This window comes from Eufriesea mexicana, unplaced genomic scaffold (assembly GCF_001483705.2).
Source record: "Eufriesea mexicana isolate 0111107269 unplaced genomic scaffold, ASM148370v2 scaffold762, whole genome shotgun sequence".
Classification (NCBI taxonomy): domain Eukaryota; kingdom Metazoa; phylum Arthropoda; class Insecta; order Hymenoptera; family Apidae; genus Eufriesea; species Eufriesea mexicana.
In genome coordinates, this window is record NW_016908915.1 from 220,834 (window position 1) to 239,955 (window position 19,122).

The 19,122-nt window shown below is 26.0% G+C and overlaps 2 protein-coding genes across 8 annotated transcripts; one reads left to right on the forward strand and one right to left on the reverse strand.

The window, feature by feature from the left end:
- Positions 1-292: 292 nt before the first annotated feature.
- On the forward strand, positions 293-14,389 carry Mbs (Myosin binding subunit). 7 transcript variants are annotated; one of them, XM_017898929.1, is made up of 22 exons: positions 293-877; positions 2,894-3,024; positions 3,141-3,259; positions 3,359-3,518; positions 3,626-3,770; positions 3,838-3,971; positions 4,046-4,191; positions 4,676-4,816; positions 5,065-5,147; positions 5,219-5,345; positions 5,434-5,542; positions 5,812-5,946; positions 6,332-6,523; positions 6,791-6,904; positions 7,670-7,853; positions 8,084-8,233; positions 8,320-8,518; positions 8,638-8,747; positions 8,908-8,980; positions 10,465-10,955; positions 11,119-11,442; positions 13,868-14,389. In XM_017898929.1, the coding sequence occupies exons 1-22, from the start codon at positions 629-631 to the stop codon at positions 13,952-13,954; spliced, it is 3,603 nt and encodes a 1,200-aa protein (XP_017754418.1). In that variant the 5' UTR covers positions 293-628; the 3' UTR covers positions 13,955-14,389. The 7 variants fall into 7 exon arrangements, with proteins under 7 accessions (XP_017754418.1, XP_017754412.1, XP_017754417.1 ...); XM_017898923.1 differs by lacking the exon at positions 10,465-10,955 and adding an exon at positions 12,027-12,122 and having other exon boundaries at positions 8,908-8,979; XM_017898928.1 differs by lacking the exons at positions 8,084-8,233; positions 10,465-10,955 and adding an exon at positions 12,027-12,122 and having other exon boundaries at positions 8,908-8,979.
- Positions 14,390-15,920: 1,531 nt separating this feature from the next.
- On the reverse strand, positions 15,921-18,241 carry GatB (glutamyl-tRNA(Gln) amidotransferase subunit B, mitochondrial). The gene is made up of 10 exons (XM_017898898.1): positions 18,150-18,241; positions 17,908-18,055; positions 17,728-17,841; positions 17,430-17,602; positions 17,202-17,350; positions 16,888-17,123; positions 16,618-16,800; positions 16,427-16,563; positions 16,238-16,361; positions 15,921-16,142 (listed from the first exon to the last, which is right to left on the reverse strand). Exons 1-10 carry the CDS (start codon positions 18,239-18,241, stop codon positions 15,921-15,923), a joined length of 1,578 nt encoding a protein of 525 aa, XP_017754387.1.
- Between the last annotated feature and the right edge of the window lie 881 nt (positions 18,242-19,122).

Genomic DNA, 19,122 nt, shown 5'->3' on the forward strand with positions numbered 1-19,122 from the left:
TTTTAATATTAAAAATCTTATGAATAATAAAATATATCAAATCATTTTATAAATAAAATTATTATACTTATAATTTGAAAATTATATACATTTTGAATAGTTTTATGTTATATAAAAATATATTTTAAAGTTATTATTTTTCGTAAATTACAAATATTTGAAATATTAATGGTGAATTACATATGATGCGACAATTAAGATAGTATTAGGAATATAACAGTTTAAAATGTTGGCTACACTACAGGTTGTTTCGTTGGTTTCGACACAGCTCACACGATACGGGACGGCCAAGAATAGCAAAGAGCACGCGAATCTAGCCGTCCTGTAACTGAGTCTGGTGAAGGCGACCGACCGCTCCCTTCGTAGTCCATCAGAACGAATTTTAACGTATATTTTTTTTTCTTTAAAAACACGCGATCCGCGATTAAGTCGTATATGGAGGTAAAAAGTAAGAAACGATCGTTTCAGCGTGTCGAATCACGCAAAGTGAACTGAAGTGAAGTGGCCTCGGCGAAGTGGAGATCCAAAAGCGTAGAGAAGAGAGAGAGTGAGAAGAAGAGAAAGAGAAGAAGATACTGTGCGAAGTGGTTATAAGGTTCTTAAGTGCAGTCGTGCGTGTTTTCGGGCAATGTCTCTAGAGAGTCGTTCGTGCTCAGCCCTATTTAAAAGGGCTGAACAGCTCAAACGCTGGGAACAGTCCGAAACGAATCGTGAACCGACTCAACCACGTCAGGTCGCACGAAAGATTAAATTTTCTGCGGATTGTGTGTTCCTGGCAGCATGCGCGGCAGGCGACAAGGATGAGGTCGTACGTTTACTCCAAAAGGGGGCGGATATCAACACCGGAAATGTTGACGGTCTCACTGCGTTACATCAGGTAAAATCTCTTGATCTCCTTTTTCCACTTTTGTTTATATTCCACAATTTCCTCTAATACATGTATCCACAACAACAAACCTGACCGAGTTCTTCTCGTTTTGCTTTCTCTTCATATTTTTCCCCCTCAATCATAATTCTTATCACAAGATGGCTACTATATGCTCCAGCTGTCTAATTCAACTGTGATTGATCAAATTTTCTTTCATATCTATAATGTTACATTTAACGATACGAAAAAATGCAGATGTAGTTTCGTTACAAAGTGTAGTTCCGCTATCTCTCGCAATTCAAGCCATACAACTACTCCCTCTGATAACAGTCGACAAAACTGTTCACCCCCCACCTTTATATGATTATTGTTTATGTATGCAAGAAATGAAATTTCAGAAACGAACAAAATTATTATACATTTACCTAATTATCTACTGTATAAAATGTAGCACAATTAAGTAATAAAAATAAATACAATAATAATAAATTTGACGTCTGCTCTTGTAATTTCATGTTAACTTAAAAATATCCATAACATACACAAAATTGTCTTTCTTGTATTTTATATTCATAACAAAATTTATGTAAATAGCAGTTATGTAAATATGATAAAAAATATAGCATTAAATTATTATGTAGTTCTAAATTAATAAAAATGTTAAAATAAAATTCTTTATTTATGAATTTTATTTTTTCTGTAATTTAATTTTCCTCCTTATATATTTAATGTTTTAATCAATGTTAAATATATCACAAATATTAGATAATTATGTTAAAACTCGAAGCCATTGATAACTGCTCATTTAAATTTTGTTACATATTTTGTAAATTACTACCTAACATAATACCTTTTATGCAACCTATGTTTCTACATGTAAATTAAAATAATCTCTTTCTGTTAAAGTAAATAAAGTTAGAATAAAACTAAAAATAACTTTGCATAAGATATCCATTTTGATAATGCTTGGAGTATAAAAACATTTAAATTGCTATAAAACTTAATAGAATGCATTAATATATTATACTAAATTACTAACATTTTTGCATATTATATGTTATATATTAATCACATATACATTTTTATATCAATTAAAGATCTGAGAAAAAGTTAAAAAAATTTATTGAAAGCTTATAAATCAAAATCAAATTATTTATATACTACAAATAAAACTTTTTGCTAACAAATCATGTAATTGAGAAATGGTTTTTAATATAATTTTTAATAGGAAATAAAAAATGCAATTGCAATTTTTATACAGAATAAGAGTGCTATTAAATGCATGTTTCAACAAAATTATTGTTGTTTATATTACTGCAAAATTAAATATAATTGATAAGTTATACTTATAAATGAATTGTGAATGGACTGCATCAAAGTTATGTAATTACTAATTTCTGCCAAAATCATTCATGTAGTATTTATGAACATTCATAACAAGAGTAACTTACCTCAAAAATAATACGTATAAATAAAGTATTTTGTATAAAATGTATTATATTTGTTACTGTTATTTAAGTGTGATAGTAAGAGGAAGTTTAGGCATTTCATGGATTTGCGAAAATAGAATGTGAAAATACATCAGGCATCAAATGCTATTTATAGTTCTCTGTTAGAAGTCAGAGGCTGCAGCATCTGTATTCTATGTCCTCTGTCTTAAAATGTTATGATACATAATGCCCTTTTTAATCTACCTATGACATCATCCTTTAAATATCATTTATTTAAATTTATATATATGTATTCAAAGCAAAAAATAATTAAACAATCTACAATCAGTAGGTGTAATAAAACATTCAATCATATACACTACTTAAACATCTTAAAGTTTATCAATAAATTAATACTATATTTTTTTACTTTTTTCCTTGTATTTTGATTTATAAATGTATTTTTAAAAAATTAATATTTATGCAATTTCTTATCTATTTTATCATTTAAATATTAATATTATATTGTAATATATTTTGCTAATTTTATTATTATAGTTTTTAACTAAAAGAAGTCATGATATTTCAATTACAGGCATGTATCAATGATGATCTGGATATGGTCGAATTTTTAGTAGAAAAAGGCGCTGATATCAATTGTGGAGATAATGAAGGATGGACACCATTGCATGCAACTGCATCTTGTGGATTTATATCTATTGCTAAGTTAATATTACTTTTATTTTGATATTAAAATAATATGATTTACACATTTGAATAATTATTGTAACGGAATAATAAATTTCAAAAATTTGTTTAAATGAAACGATATAATTTTACAGATATCTAATAGAAAAAGGATGTAATCTGGCAGCAGTTAACTATGATGGTCAATTGGCTCTCGATATTGCAGAAAGTGTTGAAATGGAAGATATGCTGCAACAACATATAAGTAAAGCTGGTTTGTATTTATAGTTATCTTCTGTAAAAATATTATATTGTGATCATTTAATTATTGTTATAAAAAGAATACCTTTTGTAATTTATATTTAATTCATAGGTATAGACTGTGATCAAGCTAGAAGCGAAGAAGAAAGGTCAATGTTAAATGATGCTAGAGCATGGCAATCAGGAGCAGCAGGCAAGGACTCAATCCATCCTAAATCAGGAGCTACTGCTCTTCATGTTGCTGCTGCCAAAGGATATATTGATGTCATGGAGTAAGAATTTTCAACTTCTATTAAAATGAACTGTTAGAAGAAAAGATATTGAAAAAAAATACCAAGGTATTGTTTATTATTTATTACATTCAACACTGTTATTTCAGAATATTGCTACAAGCTAGGTGTGATGTTAATGCTCAAGATTTTGATGGTTGGACACCTTTGCATGCCGCAGCACATTGGGGACAATTGGAAGCTAGTGAACTTCTAGTGGAAAATTTTTGTAATATGGACATTAAGAATTATGCTGTAAGATTATAATTGTTTTATATTAAAAATAACCAAAATTGTCTCTTTCATAACTTTACATTGATAGGATCAAACTGCATTTGATATTGCTGATACAAATATATTATCAGCCCTGAAAGAATTGAAGGCAAAACAACAACTTTTAATGAAAGATCATCCACAAATTATTAATAAAAATCAGCCAACTATACCAAAGAAACGGTTTGTAATATAAACAACTAATAACTATTTATAGAAAATAGAATTCATTGATTATACTAATTATTATATTACAGTGTATCAACAAGTAATGAAAATACTATAACTATGGAAGAATCTGTGGAAACATTTGAAGAAGAAACACCAAATAAAGTTAAGAAGGTCGAATTAGAAATTCAGTCTGATAAAGAAGATTTTAGTACTGGAACAAATAGTGATGTTGGTATGTTTTACTCTCCTTATGTTGTTTATTATATGGGTTTGCATGCTCATATTTAAATGTTTTAGTAAATTATTTGATTGTTACGAAATTTCATAAGTATTATCATGTGAAAAGATATGTATTTTAAAAAAGTTATTGTAACATAATAATTAGTTACTTACAATTTCATTTAAAAATATGTGACAGAGTATTAATATCGGGGCACTCTGTTCCGAAGAAAATAAACCTAGTATTTCTCAATCATTTTATAGATATAAATAAGATTTATTAGAACATAAATGTATATTTTTCATCGGAAATATATTTCTTTTTTGTTTTCTAATTAAAAAATTCGTTTAAATTTATTTACAAATGATTGAGAAGTGCTGATGTAGGTAAGAATGATTTCTTATGAAAAATAAATTACCCGCTATTCAGTTTTGCAAGTCTATTTTACTTATCCTAACAGCAAATTATATTTCTTGTAACAATGCTGCATGGACAGAAGAGACACATGAAACAGATATGGAAGAGAGTGATAGTGAAAGTGAATCTGAGACTAGCTCAGACTCACATTCTTCCTCTTACTCCAATCAATCTGATAAGTTTAACAAATCAAACGATTCTCCATGTCTTACAGATGATGGTGAGTTTTGTCTGTAAGACTGTTTTTCTACTCTTAAACCTACATTTTGTTGCATGTATTATAAAACATTTATTTCCTTTTATTCCTTTCATAATGATAAAAATAACAATGAAAATATTATTTAAAAAATTTAATTGTTAATAACATTATTCCATTAAAATAAATGCATATATATTCCATTACTTCTTAAAGAGATATCGCAAAATTAATATGATTTGCAATAAATTAAATTTAACTTAATTTTACAGCAGAAGAAAATAGGACAAATAGAGAAGAAACATCCTCGCGTAACACTTCGTCCCCAATCGATACGAGTAAAGTTCCTAACCAGGTAATATTAATATTAATATTTAACAATGTATTTCTTGGGCATCAATTTTTACAATATGATTGATTTTTCAGGCTCCAATAATTCCTCCAAAACAACAGACTGATAATAATGAAGAAGGAGTTATACCATCTTGGCGACGTTCAGGTTCTTTCAGAAATAGGGTACCAAATACAGAAGTGACACATACTTTATCTTCGAGTAAGTTATAAATATTGTATAGATATTTTACATCACATTCACATAATGGTAATCTGCTATTACTATTTCCTATTTTATATATACATAGGACTTGAAGAAAAAGATAAAAACATTAAATCGCCAACCATGTCAAACAAACTTAATTCGGAACCTGATGTTGTATTAACGAGAACACATAGTTTTGAAACGGATGAAAAGTGAGTCAAGCAAGTTTAATATATATTATTTGTGATATTATAATTTTGCAATTTCTTATATAAATTTTGTTAACATGACTACATTTTTTTATATCGCAATTATTTATGATTCTGCATATTTATATTTATGTTTATTGTTTTCTATAGCAAAGTTGCGAGCATTTAACAAATTACTTATTAAAGTCAAAAATTAAATGCAGTAGCTTCTGAGCTTTATGCATATAGAAAATTAGTGTAGTTGTGTGCATGGCATGATGCATGTTATGCAGGTTTTATGAGCAGTACTTGGCATTGCGAGCTCGAATCAAGGCGTTTTCTTGCCCTACTCTCCATTGCTGCAACGCAGCTACTCCTACTCACACCAATACTACGACCCGTTCTGCATCTCTACGCGAAACCCACAGGTGCGCATATTTCGTACATCATATTTATTAATACTTTCAATATGTATTATTTTTCCTAATATTATAACAAAGCTTTTTTATATTTTTGGTATTGTATTTTAGTTTTCCATATTGTGACATTGTGTACGAAGTAAGCTTTCCTCACTTTTGCTTTTGCATGGCTTAAATGTCAATTAACACCCTTTCTCTCCCTCTCTCTCTCTCTTCTCTCTCTCCCCCTCCTCCCTCTCTCTCTCTCCCCTGTACTTCTGAATATTATGTATTTTACATAATGAAATGCTTAAATTGTGTAATGTTAGATTTTATTCCGATTTTATAAAATTTATTTAGTTAAAATGAAATTACATTTTTCTATAACATAAGAACTATATTGTTTTGACTTTAGAAGAAAAGAAGCAAAATTAAACTTGGAACTCTCAAGACTGCCACAGGGAAGCAATACACTTTCACCAACAACTACATCTAAAACAATAGTGTCAAGTACACTGCCAACTACTACAACTACAGTTACCACAACTGCCACAACAACAACAACTACTACAACAACAAGCCCTATTCCAACTAATCAAATACGCAGGTAAATATTAAAAAGGAAAACAGTTTATTTCTAATAAATTTGATTTAGGGAAATAAAATGCCATTTATAAAATATCTTTTTATAATTAAAAAATTTATTTAATAAATTAAAAAATTCAATAAATTAGATAAAGACGGGATAACTTAGATAGGTATTTTAAAATTCAGTTACTACAAAGACTACAGTTTAGAATATATACGAAATGCATTTAAAATCAAAGTTTATATATTCATATTTGCATCGTGCAATGTTAATACGGCTGAGTAGTGTTCAACCAGTGGAAGCTACAGCTACAAACAATTCAGTAGCAGTTCCTGGAACTCCCACTACACCAGGAGGGAGCAAGCTAAGTCCAGGAAATATCTTCAAGAATTTCTTCAAGTGGGTACTTAATGCTTGACCTGGGAAGATTCTCTTGAAATGTGTGATTTTGCATATTCTACAATATCAACACACTACATTCGATTATTGGCAGTGGCATGAAAATTTGCTTTACAGTGTGATTATTTATTTCAGTTGCATACATTTATCCTAAGATACTATGTGTCTCAATAACCACTGCCTTGTCTTTGCTAGTAAAAATGATACATCTAGTTCATAAACACTGCCATTGAAACATATGAATTAATTTTTTCAGCTACTTAAATGTAGCTTTACATTTTTCAATGTATATTTTGTTTATAAAACCCACTTCAGTACATTTACTGACGTTAACACAAAAGTTTCATGACTCTAAATCCACAAAAATACCATGAATGACAAAAAAAGAAAAGAAATATGTGCATTATTGACAATCTTTTAATTTTACGAGAACATGAAGTTTTAGCATGTTTTAAATACTTCAAAATATTTCTTACTTCTGTGATATAAGTATAATTAAACAACATTTTTATTTTCTAAATATTACATTTAGAACCGTAATATTTACATATTATGATCAGTACAAATAATAACAAAATAGTTGTTTTATGTTAAAATAAAGGCATAATTGTTTTATGTGATATTTGTAAGTGTTGCTTGTAAATTATGTTTATCATAATATTTAATGCTTTTTTTCAAATTTTGTTATATTTAAAAAAAGAAAATCTTGGATACATTATAAAAATATTTGGGTAAGCTATTAATATAACATAAACTTTTGTGTAGATCCTTTGTTCCCCCTGTTCGTGATGAAGAAAGTGAAACACAGAGAAAAGCACATGCTAAGAGAGTAAGAGAAACTCGACGTTCAACTCAGGGAGTGACATTGGATGAAATCAAAAGTGCAGAACAACTAGTGAAAAAGAAACAACAAAATAATGAAATTCCGTCTACGATATCTTCTACACAGGTAAATTTTTCTATGCTATTATTATCTCAACTTTGAAATATATTAAAATAGTGCATTATTATAAGATGAATAAACTAAGCTCTAATTTCTTAACCCAAAATATGACTACTATGTATAAATCATCTATGCATGCTTTTATTTATACATCTGCAATGCTTATGAAATGCTAAACTTTTTAATAATAATAAAAGCTTCAATGGTTTATTTATATATTTTTTTAAATAACTCAGCCTGCAACTACTACCAGCAATACAGCATCAATTACAGCTACAATAACAACAGCAACTCCTACTACTGTAATTGCAAATAAACCCTCTGAAGAACTTAATTTACCTGAGAGACGACCTTCATGGAGGTTGAAAGTGGATAATGGAAGCAAGGTTTGTGACTCGTGTAACATTTATAATCATATTTTAATTTTATTTATGTTGTATTTTTACTATGTTAATATATCTTTATTATTTAGTTCCAGTTAGAAGATGCTAATAATCGAGGTACTACACTTTCTAATGCAGATACTACTACAGCCTATATGAGAAGACCTTCTGCCGGTACTAGTGTACCGAGACCATCATCGGCTCCGGTTGAAACTATTGCAACAAGTAGTGCAGAAACAACGGTAACATTACCACTTAGACGATCCATAAAACAATCCGAAGATAAAGGTATATTATATATATATATATATATATATACACATACATATATTCACATTGAAATTTACATGTATAAACTTATATATATAAGTAGAAATTTGTATATTGTTTTTTCTGATATGTTTCAGAACAAGATAAAGAAAATGATAGTAGAAATGCGCAAGCTACGCAAGCTGTTATACAAAGGAGACGAAGGCCTAAAAGAAGGTCTACTGGTGTTGTCCACGTTGATATGGACGTTAGTATTAATCATTTTAGTTAATCGATTTTATCACTATTGATATTTCTTAAGTTATATATTTGAATACATTTCATATTTTAATTCTTAATATAAAATGACATACCCATAATTCATTAAATATTTAATGTTATTAAATATTTATTAAATATTTTTATAGGAAATCGATCCTGAGAAACAAGACTTAACTGCTGGTGGTGATTGTGATGAGTCCAAAATCAATCATAATGAAGTACGTAAATAAATTTTATTTTATTATTTTTCATATATTATTTAAACAAAACGAAAGGGAATAATTTAAATTAAATTTGTAAATTATTTCATATCATTAGAATATTTATTTGTTTATTTATTTGTTTACTTATTTATAAATATTATTCATAATATGATATATAAAGTAACTTTACTTTGGCATTATTTCTACATTCGAATTAGTAATCATTATATATAACTATTATAATATGAACGCAATTTCATGAAGCACAGAAGCTTTGTGTTATTTTTGGGTTAGTCTCTGGGAAGATTAACCTCTATTCGTGCATGCTCTGTTAAAAATAGTGTTCCATTTCTTATCCTCCTATATCCCATCAGGTCGCGTTAACCAATTACGCGGATGAAAATACTGAAATTTTATTAATTTCTCAATTTTGTATCTATAATTATGTTTATAATTGAACATTAATTTATAGTTTTATATTTATATTTTTTATAAACAGACAATATTTAAAACACATTTAAATTTATTAAAATTATTACGTTAATATGAAATTATTACATAATAATAATTATACAATTCGTGTAGAGTATAGTGTTGTGCATGTGTGTGTGTATGTATAGACCAGTGCTTGAATCTGTACAATAATATTTAAAGTCTAATTTGAATTAGTGAAATAAGAAAGAAAAGAAAAGAATTGGTCATGAACATGGTTTGATCACTGTCTAAAAATATTCTATTGACATTTGAAGCAGTGTGACACTTTGACATTTAAAATAGAAGAGAAGGAATTCATTTATTATTTGCATAGTATTAAAAACATGTATTTATATAAAAAAAAATTTTTAAATCTAATTTTATAATAACTTATATTACATAATAGAAACACTTTTTAATTATATAATTAAATATTATAATTATTTGAATTATTACAAGGTTACATATTTTACATTATAATTATGATATCATAAGAATATTAATTTGTTTATAAAATTTATGTATATTAAGAAATATTTAATTAGGTGTATTATTTTTAATAATATAATTTCATATATAAATTGAAGTTACAAAAATTATAATGTGGATTTATATGTATTTCACAATATTTAGTTAACATATAAAAATATCTTAAGAGTGAAACACCAAATATATTTATTCCAAAACACACAATCTTGATATTAGTATAGGTTTATATATGTGATCTATAAATAGCATACCAAACCGATGCTTTAGAGTAAACTGGCTGATGTCTTAAGTTCTTCCACCCAGTCTACGTCAGTCAAATACGTGCTGTCATTAGAGCTAGAATGTTTTATATCTGAGTATATTGTGACAAAGTGACCTTACATTAAATTATAAAATAATATAGAATTTGTCAACTTTATTTACAAAATATTATGTAGAAGAAGTTATACATTATTATCTGAGGGAAAAAAGTTCAAATTAATAAAATTTTTGAAGCAATTTCATTGGTATTACAAACAATGTCATCCTATAGAAAAAGATCTCAAGGAAAACCAACAACAGCTGCAGGATTAAGAGCTCAAGCATCAGCAAATGGAAATTCAATATTTGGAAATAGATCACGAAGTATTAGTGGATTATTCCCTTTAAATCAAAGTAATTATTCTGGTCTATTAGGCATTAATGGAAATCCTATTGGATTACCAAATTTTTTTAATAAAACTGGAAAAAATAATGAATCATTTAAAAAAACTTCTTATTCAAGTTCTACAAGTAATTTGAATTATCAAAATCCATATACAACATATGGTGGAACAGCATCAGGATATGGAAGTATAACTCTGCCAATAAATATTAATTCTTTGCGTTTACCTCCTTCCACAAGTTATAACTATTTAAATCTTAATCCAAATAATCATTCACAAGTGCAAAGAGCAGAAAGCTTTAATAAAACAAAAACAAAAGCAGATATACAGTTTGGGTCTAGAAGTTCTAGTTTGCAAAGCTTAGCCAGTTCTGAAGGATACATTGTAAGAAAATTTATTAAAATTGTTTCAACAAAAATTTGCTATATTGTTTATAAATAAATTTATTAAAAATTATTTTATCTTTATATACATTGTTTATAAAATGTTATATACAATAGTGTTATCTTCTTTATATACATTGTTTTTGTTTAATTTTGTTTTACAGAGTGGAAATGATCGTACTGGGAGATCTAACAGGCTAGGATCTATATCATCATTATCATCTGAAGCACCTTCTATGTCAGTTAGAATAAAGTCTACAACTTCTGAAAATGGTGAACTAGATTATAAAAAATTGTATGAAGAATCTCAAGCAGAAAATGAAAGACTTAAAGAAAAGCTTAGGCGATCAGATGAACAATTAAAGGAAGCCAGAAATTTATTAGACAAAGCACAGAGTGCTCAAAATAAAATAGTCCTATCTGAAGCTGAAAAAAGAGAAAGGAGAGCAATGGAAAGGAAACTGTCAGAAATGGAAGAAGAATTGAAGGTAAGAATTAACATTTATCATTTTATATTTTAGATACTGTTTTATACATTGTTTTCTGGAAATAATATTCAGATATATTATGTATTAAGAAATCGCTTTAATTAAGAATTCATTTAGATCATTTTGATTTCGATTATGTATCATTATATTTCTACAAATTCATTATTATATATTCCTTAGTTAGAATGCACGTCACAACTTTTTAAAAATTACGTTTTGATTGGTATAACTAAATACAGAGGAAGGTGCCAGCATTTCTGGAGTGGTTAATTTGAGAGAAAATCAAAAAGTATAAGCAGCTTTTAATGCATTGCTTTTTTATTTATTTGCCATTTCTTGGTGCTTTTATTTTTAGTACTTCTTATCAAATAATCACGCTTATTATTTACGCAATATAATCATTTTCATTGGCACTTTGTACTTTTTTTTTAATTTATACTTGTGTGGTTTACATTATTTATACATCTGGCCAATACTTTAAAATGTTATATTAATATAATAAATTATGATAGAGTACATAGTATTGTCTGGTGGGGTTTTTACAAGACATGCGAATTTTAGGTTAATTGTTTCACTGTTTACAGCAATTACAAAAGCTCAAAGCTGAAAATGAGAGATTGAAAGCCGAAAATCGGGCACTTACCCGCGTCGTATCCAAACTCACCAATACTACTAAATAGGTAAAGGACATAATGACAGCATCTGCGTTAACAGTGTACATCGTATTTCACGTACAACATTAATTAATTAATTGATTACTTACGATTTTTACGTTCTGATCGCAATATTAAAACTTTGAAACGATGTCGCTCACTTACTTATCTTACAATACAGCTTCGCAAAATATACCACGCGTAATTTTGATTATTAAAATAGTTTCATGTTAAGAATCTATAACAGCTTATGGTACAAAAATTTAAAGCTTATATAAATTTTTTTAATAGAAATTATACTATTATTATGTAAAACTACGTTTTTCTCTATTCTACTAATACAATTTGATAATATGCATCTTCATTGATTTTTATACATATATTTTACATTTTTACATGTTTACAAAAATATCATTTAATAAAATTTACAAATATCTTGTTATTCTTAAGTCACGTTTATCAATACAATTATTAAATTAGTAGAAAGTAAAGTATAAAATAGTTACATTTCCTAAAATTGAAAAACGCAGTCTGTCCTTTGTTTTAGTTTTAAAAGAATTTTTTACCAATAATCTAACTAAGTTTAATGATATTAATAATTGATTAGTAAATTACATCTATAATTTGTTTATAATAACACTTAATAATCTCAAGTATTGCAAAATACGAAATTAAAATTTTGATGAAATATAAAATTTGTAAAATTATTATCTATTGAAAATAGACTATTTAAAAATTCCACTTTAATTTTTTTAAAACATATTACAAATATTTTTTATAATTTTCAAGTATTATTTTTAATCTATCTAAAATTATATATTAAAGAACAATAAGAAGAGATATTTAAATATTAATATAACTATAAACTTTTTTTTAAAAAAGCATGTTCAATATAAAGTCATATTTTATTGCACTATGTATTGTTTGATATTCACAATTCAATTACCTAATTTATATCATGCATATCATACTTTGTTTATCATATGATAGTAATTTTATTATAATAGGTTTTGTAAGATGCATGAAAAAACTGAATAATTCAAATATAGGATTTCACAGAGATAATAAAAAACTAATAATCTACGTTTATTCTATATTCCATGCATTATTATAAAAATATAACTTACTTTAAAAAAATCATAATAAAATTATTTAAATGTTACTTACAAATACAATGTGAACCTAAAGTGTGATTAAAAAACAGAAGAAAAAGATGAAAAATATCCATAAAAGAAACAAAAATATTGGGGTGTATATTAAAAAATGCAATAATTATTTTTGTTTTCATTTTTATTTATGCACATATTCATAAAACTTAAAATTATATTGAAAACATATGTGCATAAATTTTAAAAATGGTTTATAACTGTTAATGGAATATATTTCAATATTTTCGTTTAATTACACTTTTTTTATTATATGTGTACAATTTTTGTATAGTATTAAAATTTACCTGCTTGTTACATATCATATACACTACTCCTTTGATTTTATTGCACCTAATTGTTATATTGTTTTAATTCTAAAAACTCTAGTTGCAACAATATTTGCTTGTTTCCTTATTTTTAAGTTGTTACTTTCCTTTTTTTTTTATGTTTATTTTGTGAGTATTTATTTGATCCACTCTACAATGGCATTGCCTTTTGTATTTCTTTTGTTCTTTTGTTTTTTTCTTTCTTTTCCTCTTTTTTCTCTTTTTTCCTCTTTCTTTTTGTATAGTAAGTAATATAATTAAAAATGGTATAAACTAGATTTACATTCTTCTTTTCTAGGTGATGGACCAATTGAAATGTGAAAACCAGAGGCTAAAAGATGAAAATGGTGCCTTGATAAGAGTAATCAGCAAATTGTCCAAATAACTCCAATGGTCTTAAAAGAAGGCTGTATAGCGTTTCTTATATTGCATTACAATTGCATTGAATGAATTGTTTTAGCTCTAAAGTATCATGATCATTATTGCTAGTATTCTTATAATGTATATTATATCATCACATTACTGATGAATTTATTCTTAATGCTAGTAATTTAATTTATTATCAAACAAATTACTCGCGTGGCTGTGCCAAGAGCGAAGAGAGACATTGCTCCTATTCTTAGAATTGTGAATAGTTGACTATAAAGGATTTAGAATTTTTACTTTCTCACATTTAACTCTTCCTGTTGAAGATAAATTTCATGGTTCATTTTAGAGCCGGCGCTTTGTCAAGCAAGATGTACTTCGTTCAAATTGATGAAAAACAAATGTTCTTTATGACAATTTTTTTTAAAGAACTCACGTTATTAATGTTGACTCTTTATAAGGACATTTTGTAAATATGTAATAGGTAATAATAACGTGGCATTTTAGAATTAAATAAGAAAAATTTTTTACTTTCAAAAAATACATAAAAAATATATATCAAATTTATTGTATAAACTTGTTTCCATAATTGTAATGCAGGCGAATACACTCGTAACGTATTACAAAATTAAGTAGAACAATAAAAAAAAAGTGAATTAAGATAATGATTTTCATGCTATTCAAGTGGCCTTTCCTGGAAGATTGCAATTTATAATCCTTCCACCATTGCCATTTTTTACAGAAAGCAGAAAATTCATGCTCTAAATAATATATGTTTTAATATTATTTTACAATTCATTGTTAATGAAATACAATTGAAGCAACTGCAATTTTTTAATACATGAAAACTGTTGAAGGTAATATAGTTTCTAATAACTGGTACCAACGATGGAGACTGTGTTATTACATTTAATAACTAATTTAATGTATGCAACTGAAAGAAAATTTCTTACATTTTAAATAGAAATATTTGTAATGAAATTTTAATTTTGATAAAAATGATAAATTTATAGCTAATGAAGAAAGAACAAATGACAATGTATGGGTGACATGTTTTTTAACAATGTTATTGTAAAGAATTGTACAAAGATAAGTTGAAATAGTTATCTCATAATGACATTTGTTACTAAATAACAATTCTGCGTAACTGTTTAGTATATAGATACTTCCATTATATTATACAATAGATATGTGCTTATTGTACTTGAAAAATGTTTGGATGAAATTAGCATCACAGTATACAATGCTCATTATTGTATAAATATAAAAAGAAAGTCCATTTGTACAATTTGTGATAAGTAGTTCAATCTTTATCAAATACTTTTATACTTGATTGAAATATTTAAAATTATGTATTTGTTATAAATATAATTCATTACACCTACAATGTATAAAATAATTCATTGTTTATACAATGCTAATTAATTCTCAAACAATCTCAATAATAATTTATAAATTTTTGTTTCTGTTTTAATGATTCACTTTGTATCTACACAGTATTTATAAAATTACATTCAATATTTCACGTGAATACGAAATGATTGAATCTTTACAAATTCATTTATTTGATAAAGATTGATTCTGTTATTATATCTTGCACGATTATAATAAACATGTCCCACCCTCAGGTATCATCTAGATGAAAGTCAGTAAAAATGCGGTCTGACGTTTTTGTGAAATATTTTATAATATAATTAACACTGTTAAAAATAAAATTTTGTGCTGGTTCAAATTAAATTTTAAAGTTACATAGGAGCCTGACAATCTCCAGTTTGTTAAACCAGAAATATTTATTTCTTATTTGGTTTTATATTTGTGATTGCAATTTATAAAAAATAAATGCTAGAAAAATTGCTTATATATTTTGTATGATATTTTTAATGTGAAGATGTGTAAATATGTTAAAAAAATAGACACATTTAATTATTTATAGAATTATTATTAAAAGGCTTATAATACAAAAATATCATTTAAATATTTTGAAATTAACTCAATAATTTTGTCATAATTTTTGAAATTTTAGCCATATTTGCATGTCCTTCAGTAAATATAACTACCTCGTGTAGAATTTTCTTAAATATCCTCGTATTTTTTTCCTTCTTCTTATATTTTCTTACCAACTGTGGATTTGCTTCGAGTACTCTCAAACATATCATCTCCAATTCCTTTTCATCTGATATTAGAAACCAATTATTTTCTTCAACAATCTGTATGAAGTGCAATATTATTAAAATTTATTTTTAACAACATTATTTTATATATTAAAATGTATAAAAATTAAAATAATTTAAATTCTTTTCACCTGTTTTGGCATTTTATTTTGCTCACTCGGTAATTTATTTAATAATTTTCTCAGTGTTAATTGATTTATTATTTCATTTTGCATTAAGTCTATCAACTCTTCAATATATTTCTGATTACTTACACTGAAAATCCAGATACATAAATATGTAAATATGTAAGTTTTTGTAATTCGTTATAATAAACTTACCAAAATGTGAGGTTTAAATCATGATCATCTAAAAATGGTAAAATTTCGGAAATTAACATTTGAGCTATCAATTGAGGCTTGCGATGTTTCCCATTATTTAAAATATTACGAAATAATAAATATAATTCCAAATTACTCTAAAAGTGGAAATTAATTAATACAAGTTTTAATGCTTTCATTGTTAAACACACCATTATTGCTATAAATGTATGAGATGCAAGTTTATCTTTTAATTGTTGATATATTTGTTGTGGCAATTCTGGTAGATGCTCTTTTAAGAATGGAACATTAATTAGATTATACTTATTTTCCATATTTTTATTTGTATGCAAATATAAGGGGGGCAAATTTGGTTCAGGCATAAAACGATAATCCTAAAAAATAATAAATATAAAATGTTTCTTATACCAAAAATTATTATAACGATAAAGTAAATATAAACTGCTATGGTGTGCAATTACGTGTTTTCCTTCTTTTTCACGCAGAAGAATTGTTTTTTTGTCTATTGGATTCCATGCACGAGTCTCATTAGTGATTTGACCTCCTGTTTCTATAATTGAAATTTGTCTCTTTATTTCGTATTCTATAGCATGGTTAACAGCACTTATGCTTCCAATATTTTTTAATTCAGTACGAACACCTAAAGGTGCATTAGGTTTACTTATAGAAACATTTGCATCAACCCTTAATGCACCTTCTGTAAATACAGAATAATTCGTTTATTTATTTATAATTAATAATTATTTATAGATAAATATTGTATAAATAAAGCAACCTTCCATTTTACATGAACATGTGCCTAGCAATTGTAAAATAAAGCACAGTTCTTTTACAAGAGCTGCTGCCTCTTCTCCATTTGTTAAGTCTGGCTCAAAAACTAATTCCATTAAAGGTATTCCAGCTCGATTAAGATCAATGTAACTTCTATCGCAGATAAAACAAGGCAGTATGTAATTTAGTTCTCAGAGCATTTATTACAAAAAGAAAATAGGATTAATAATACCTTCCAATATCTTCATTATGAAGACTTCTTCCACTATCTTGTTCCAGCTGTATTTGTTTAATTTTTGATAACTTAAAATAAGGTTCTTTGTGAATGTCAGGTTTAAATATAATAAATTTAATTTCTCCATTAACAGCTAAAGGCTTTCTTTGTTGTGTTATTTGAAATCCTGCCTATATAAAAAATTTATAATAAAATATTTATAAATAAAAGTCTAAATTATATATTATATCTTACTGCAGCCTACATTTAAGAATTATATTTTAAATAATGAAGTTATTACAAAATTTATATTTACAGGTAAATCAGAATAAAAATAATGCTTTCTCTCAAACATTGAAACAGCATTTATTTCACAGGAAAGAGCCAAAGCAGTTAACACTCCAGCCTCTACACATTTTTTATTTAAAACCTATAAAAACAATACAATAAAGAATTACTGAATTATTTAAAAAAAAAAATATTTGTTATACTTTACTGGCATTGTTCCTGGTATTGCACAATCGAAAAGTGATACACAAGAATTAATTGGGCAATTAAAATCTGTAGAAGCCTTGGAAAATAATTTTGATTTTGTTGATATTTGTGCATGTACTTCCAAACCTATTGTAGGTTTCCATTGTATTCTACACAAAAATGTTATTATTTCTTTACGTTAGTATTCATAATATAATATATGTTTTGAGATATTTTTCTTAAAGGATTTTTTAGTATACTCACTGACTTGCAGAAGTAAATTGTACACAACATTTCTTATATGTAGTTTTATAATAGATTTTTATAAAACTACCAGTTCTTTTGCACGAAAACATTTCTAAAATTTATTACACAAACAAAAAGTAGAGCATGTTCCTTTACACTCAAAAATATATGTGTAATAAATAATTAAACAAAATAAATTTGTATGATATAAAAATATCATAATACATATACTTTTTGTAAGTCTTAATCTAACATTTTAATTTACATAAAAACATTATTTATTTAGTAATTCATATTTAAACTAAGAAAAATAAAATTAATTTCCCTTTTGTTGATTATTGTATATGTATGTTCAACAAAATCTTATTACCATAAATATTTTTTCTATTTAAGTACATAGTACATGAAATCAAAAAACGATAAACATTTCTTGAATATCATATTATAAATATCAATATATAAAAATTTTAATTTATAATATATACAGTTTTATACTTTATATTAAAAAAATAAATTATATTTAGATTAAAAATTTATACTACTTAAATAATGAATAAATGAAATAAGAAATAAATAAAAGGTGCAAAATATTAAAGTAGTAAAAGCTTACAATGTGTAATTTCTCAAACTAATTTTTTATAATTCTTTCAAAACATATTTTTAATTACGAATTCATATATTTTGTATTACTTTACAAATCTTTATTTTTAACAAATATTATAAATGTAAAAGAGATTACTCAAAAACACAATACATACTATTGTGGCGCTATCATATGGCAATATAGAGAATTTGAAATCAGAAATATCAATCAATACACGTCCATACTCATTTTTCATCATATCATGATATATGTTTAAACGATGTATTTGTAGAATAACATTTTAAAAGTAGTAAGGAAATAGTTATAAATTAAATCTTATAAAAATAATAAACAATAAGTTATAAATAAAGGTGTAACTATTCTACATTAGAAATAGACATAAAATTC

Coding starts and splice junctions, on each gene's coding strand:
- GatB (XM_017898898.1), bottom strand. CDS start 18,241: ATGTTTTCGTGCAAAAGAACTGGTAGTTTTATAAAAATCTATTATAAA. Junction 17,351..17,429: donor CATAATGAAGATATTGGAAG/GTATTATTAATC, acceptor TATCTGCGATAG/AAGTTACATTGATCTTAATC. Junction 16,143..16,237: donor AAAATAAAATGCCAAAACAG/GTGAAAAGAATT, acceptor CACTTCATACAG/ATTGTTGAAGAAAATAATTG.
- Mbs (XM_017898929.1), top strand. CDS start 629: ATGTCTCTAGAGAGTCGTTCGTGCTCAGCCCTATTTAAAAGGGCTGAA. Junction 3,519..3,625: donor GGATATATTGATGTCATGGA/GTAAGAATTTTC, acceptor CTGTTATTTCAG/AATATTGCTACAAGCTAGGT. Junction 4,192..4,675: donor TGGAACAAATAGTGATGTTG/GTATGTTTTACT, acceptor CTGCATGGACAG/AAGAGACACATGAAACAGAT.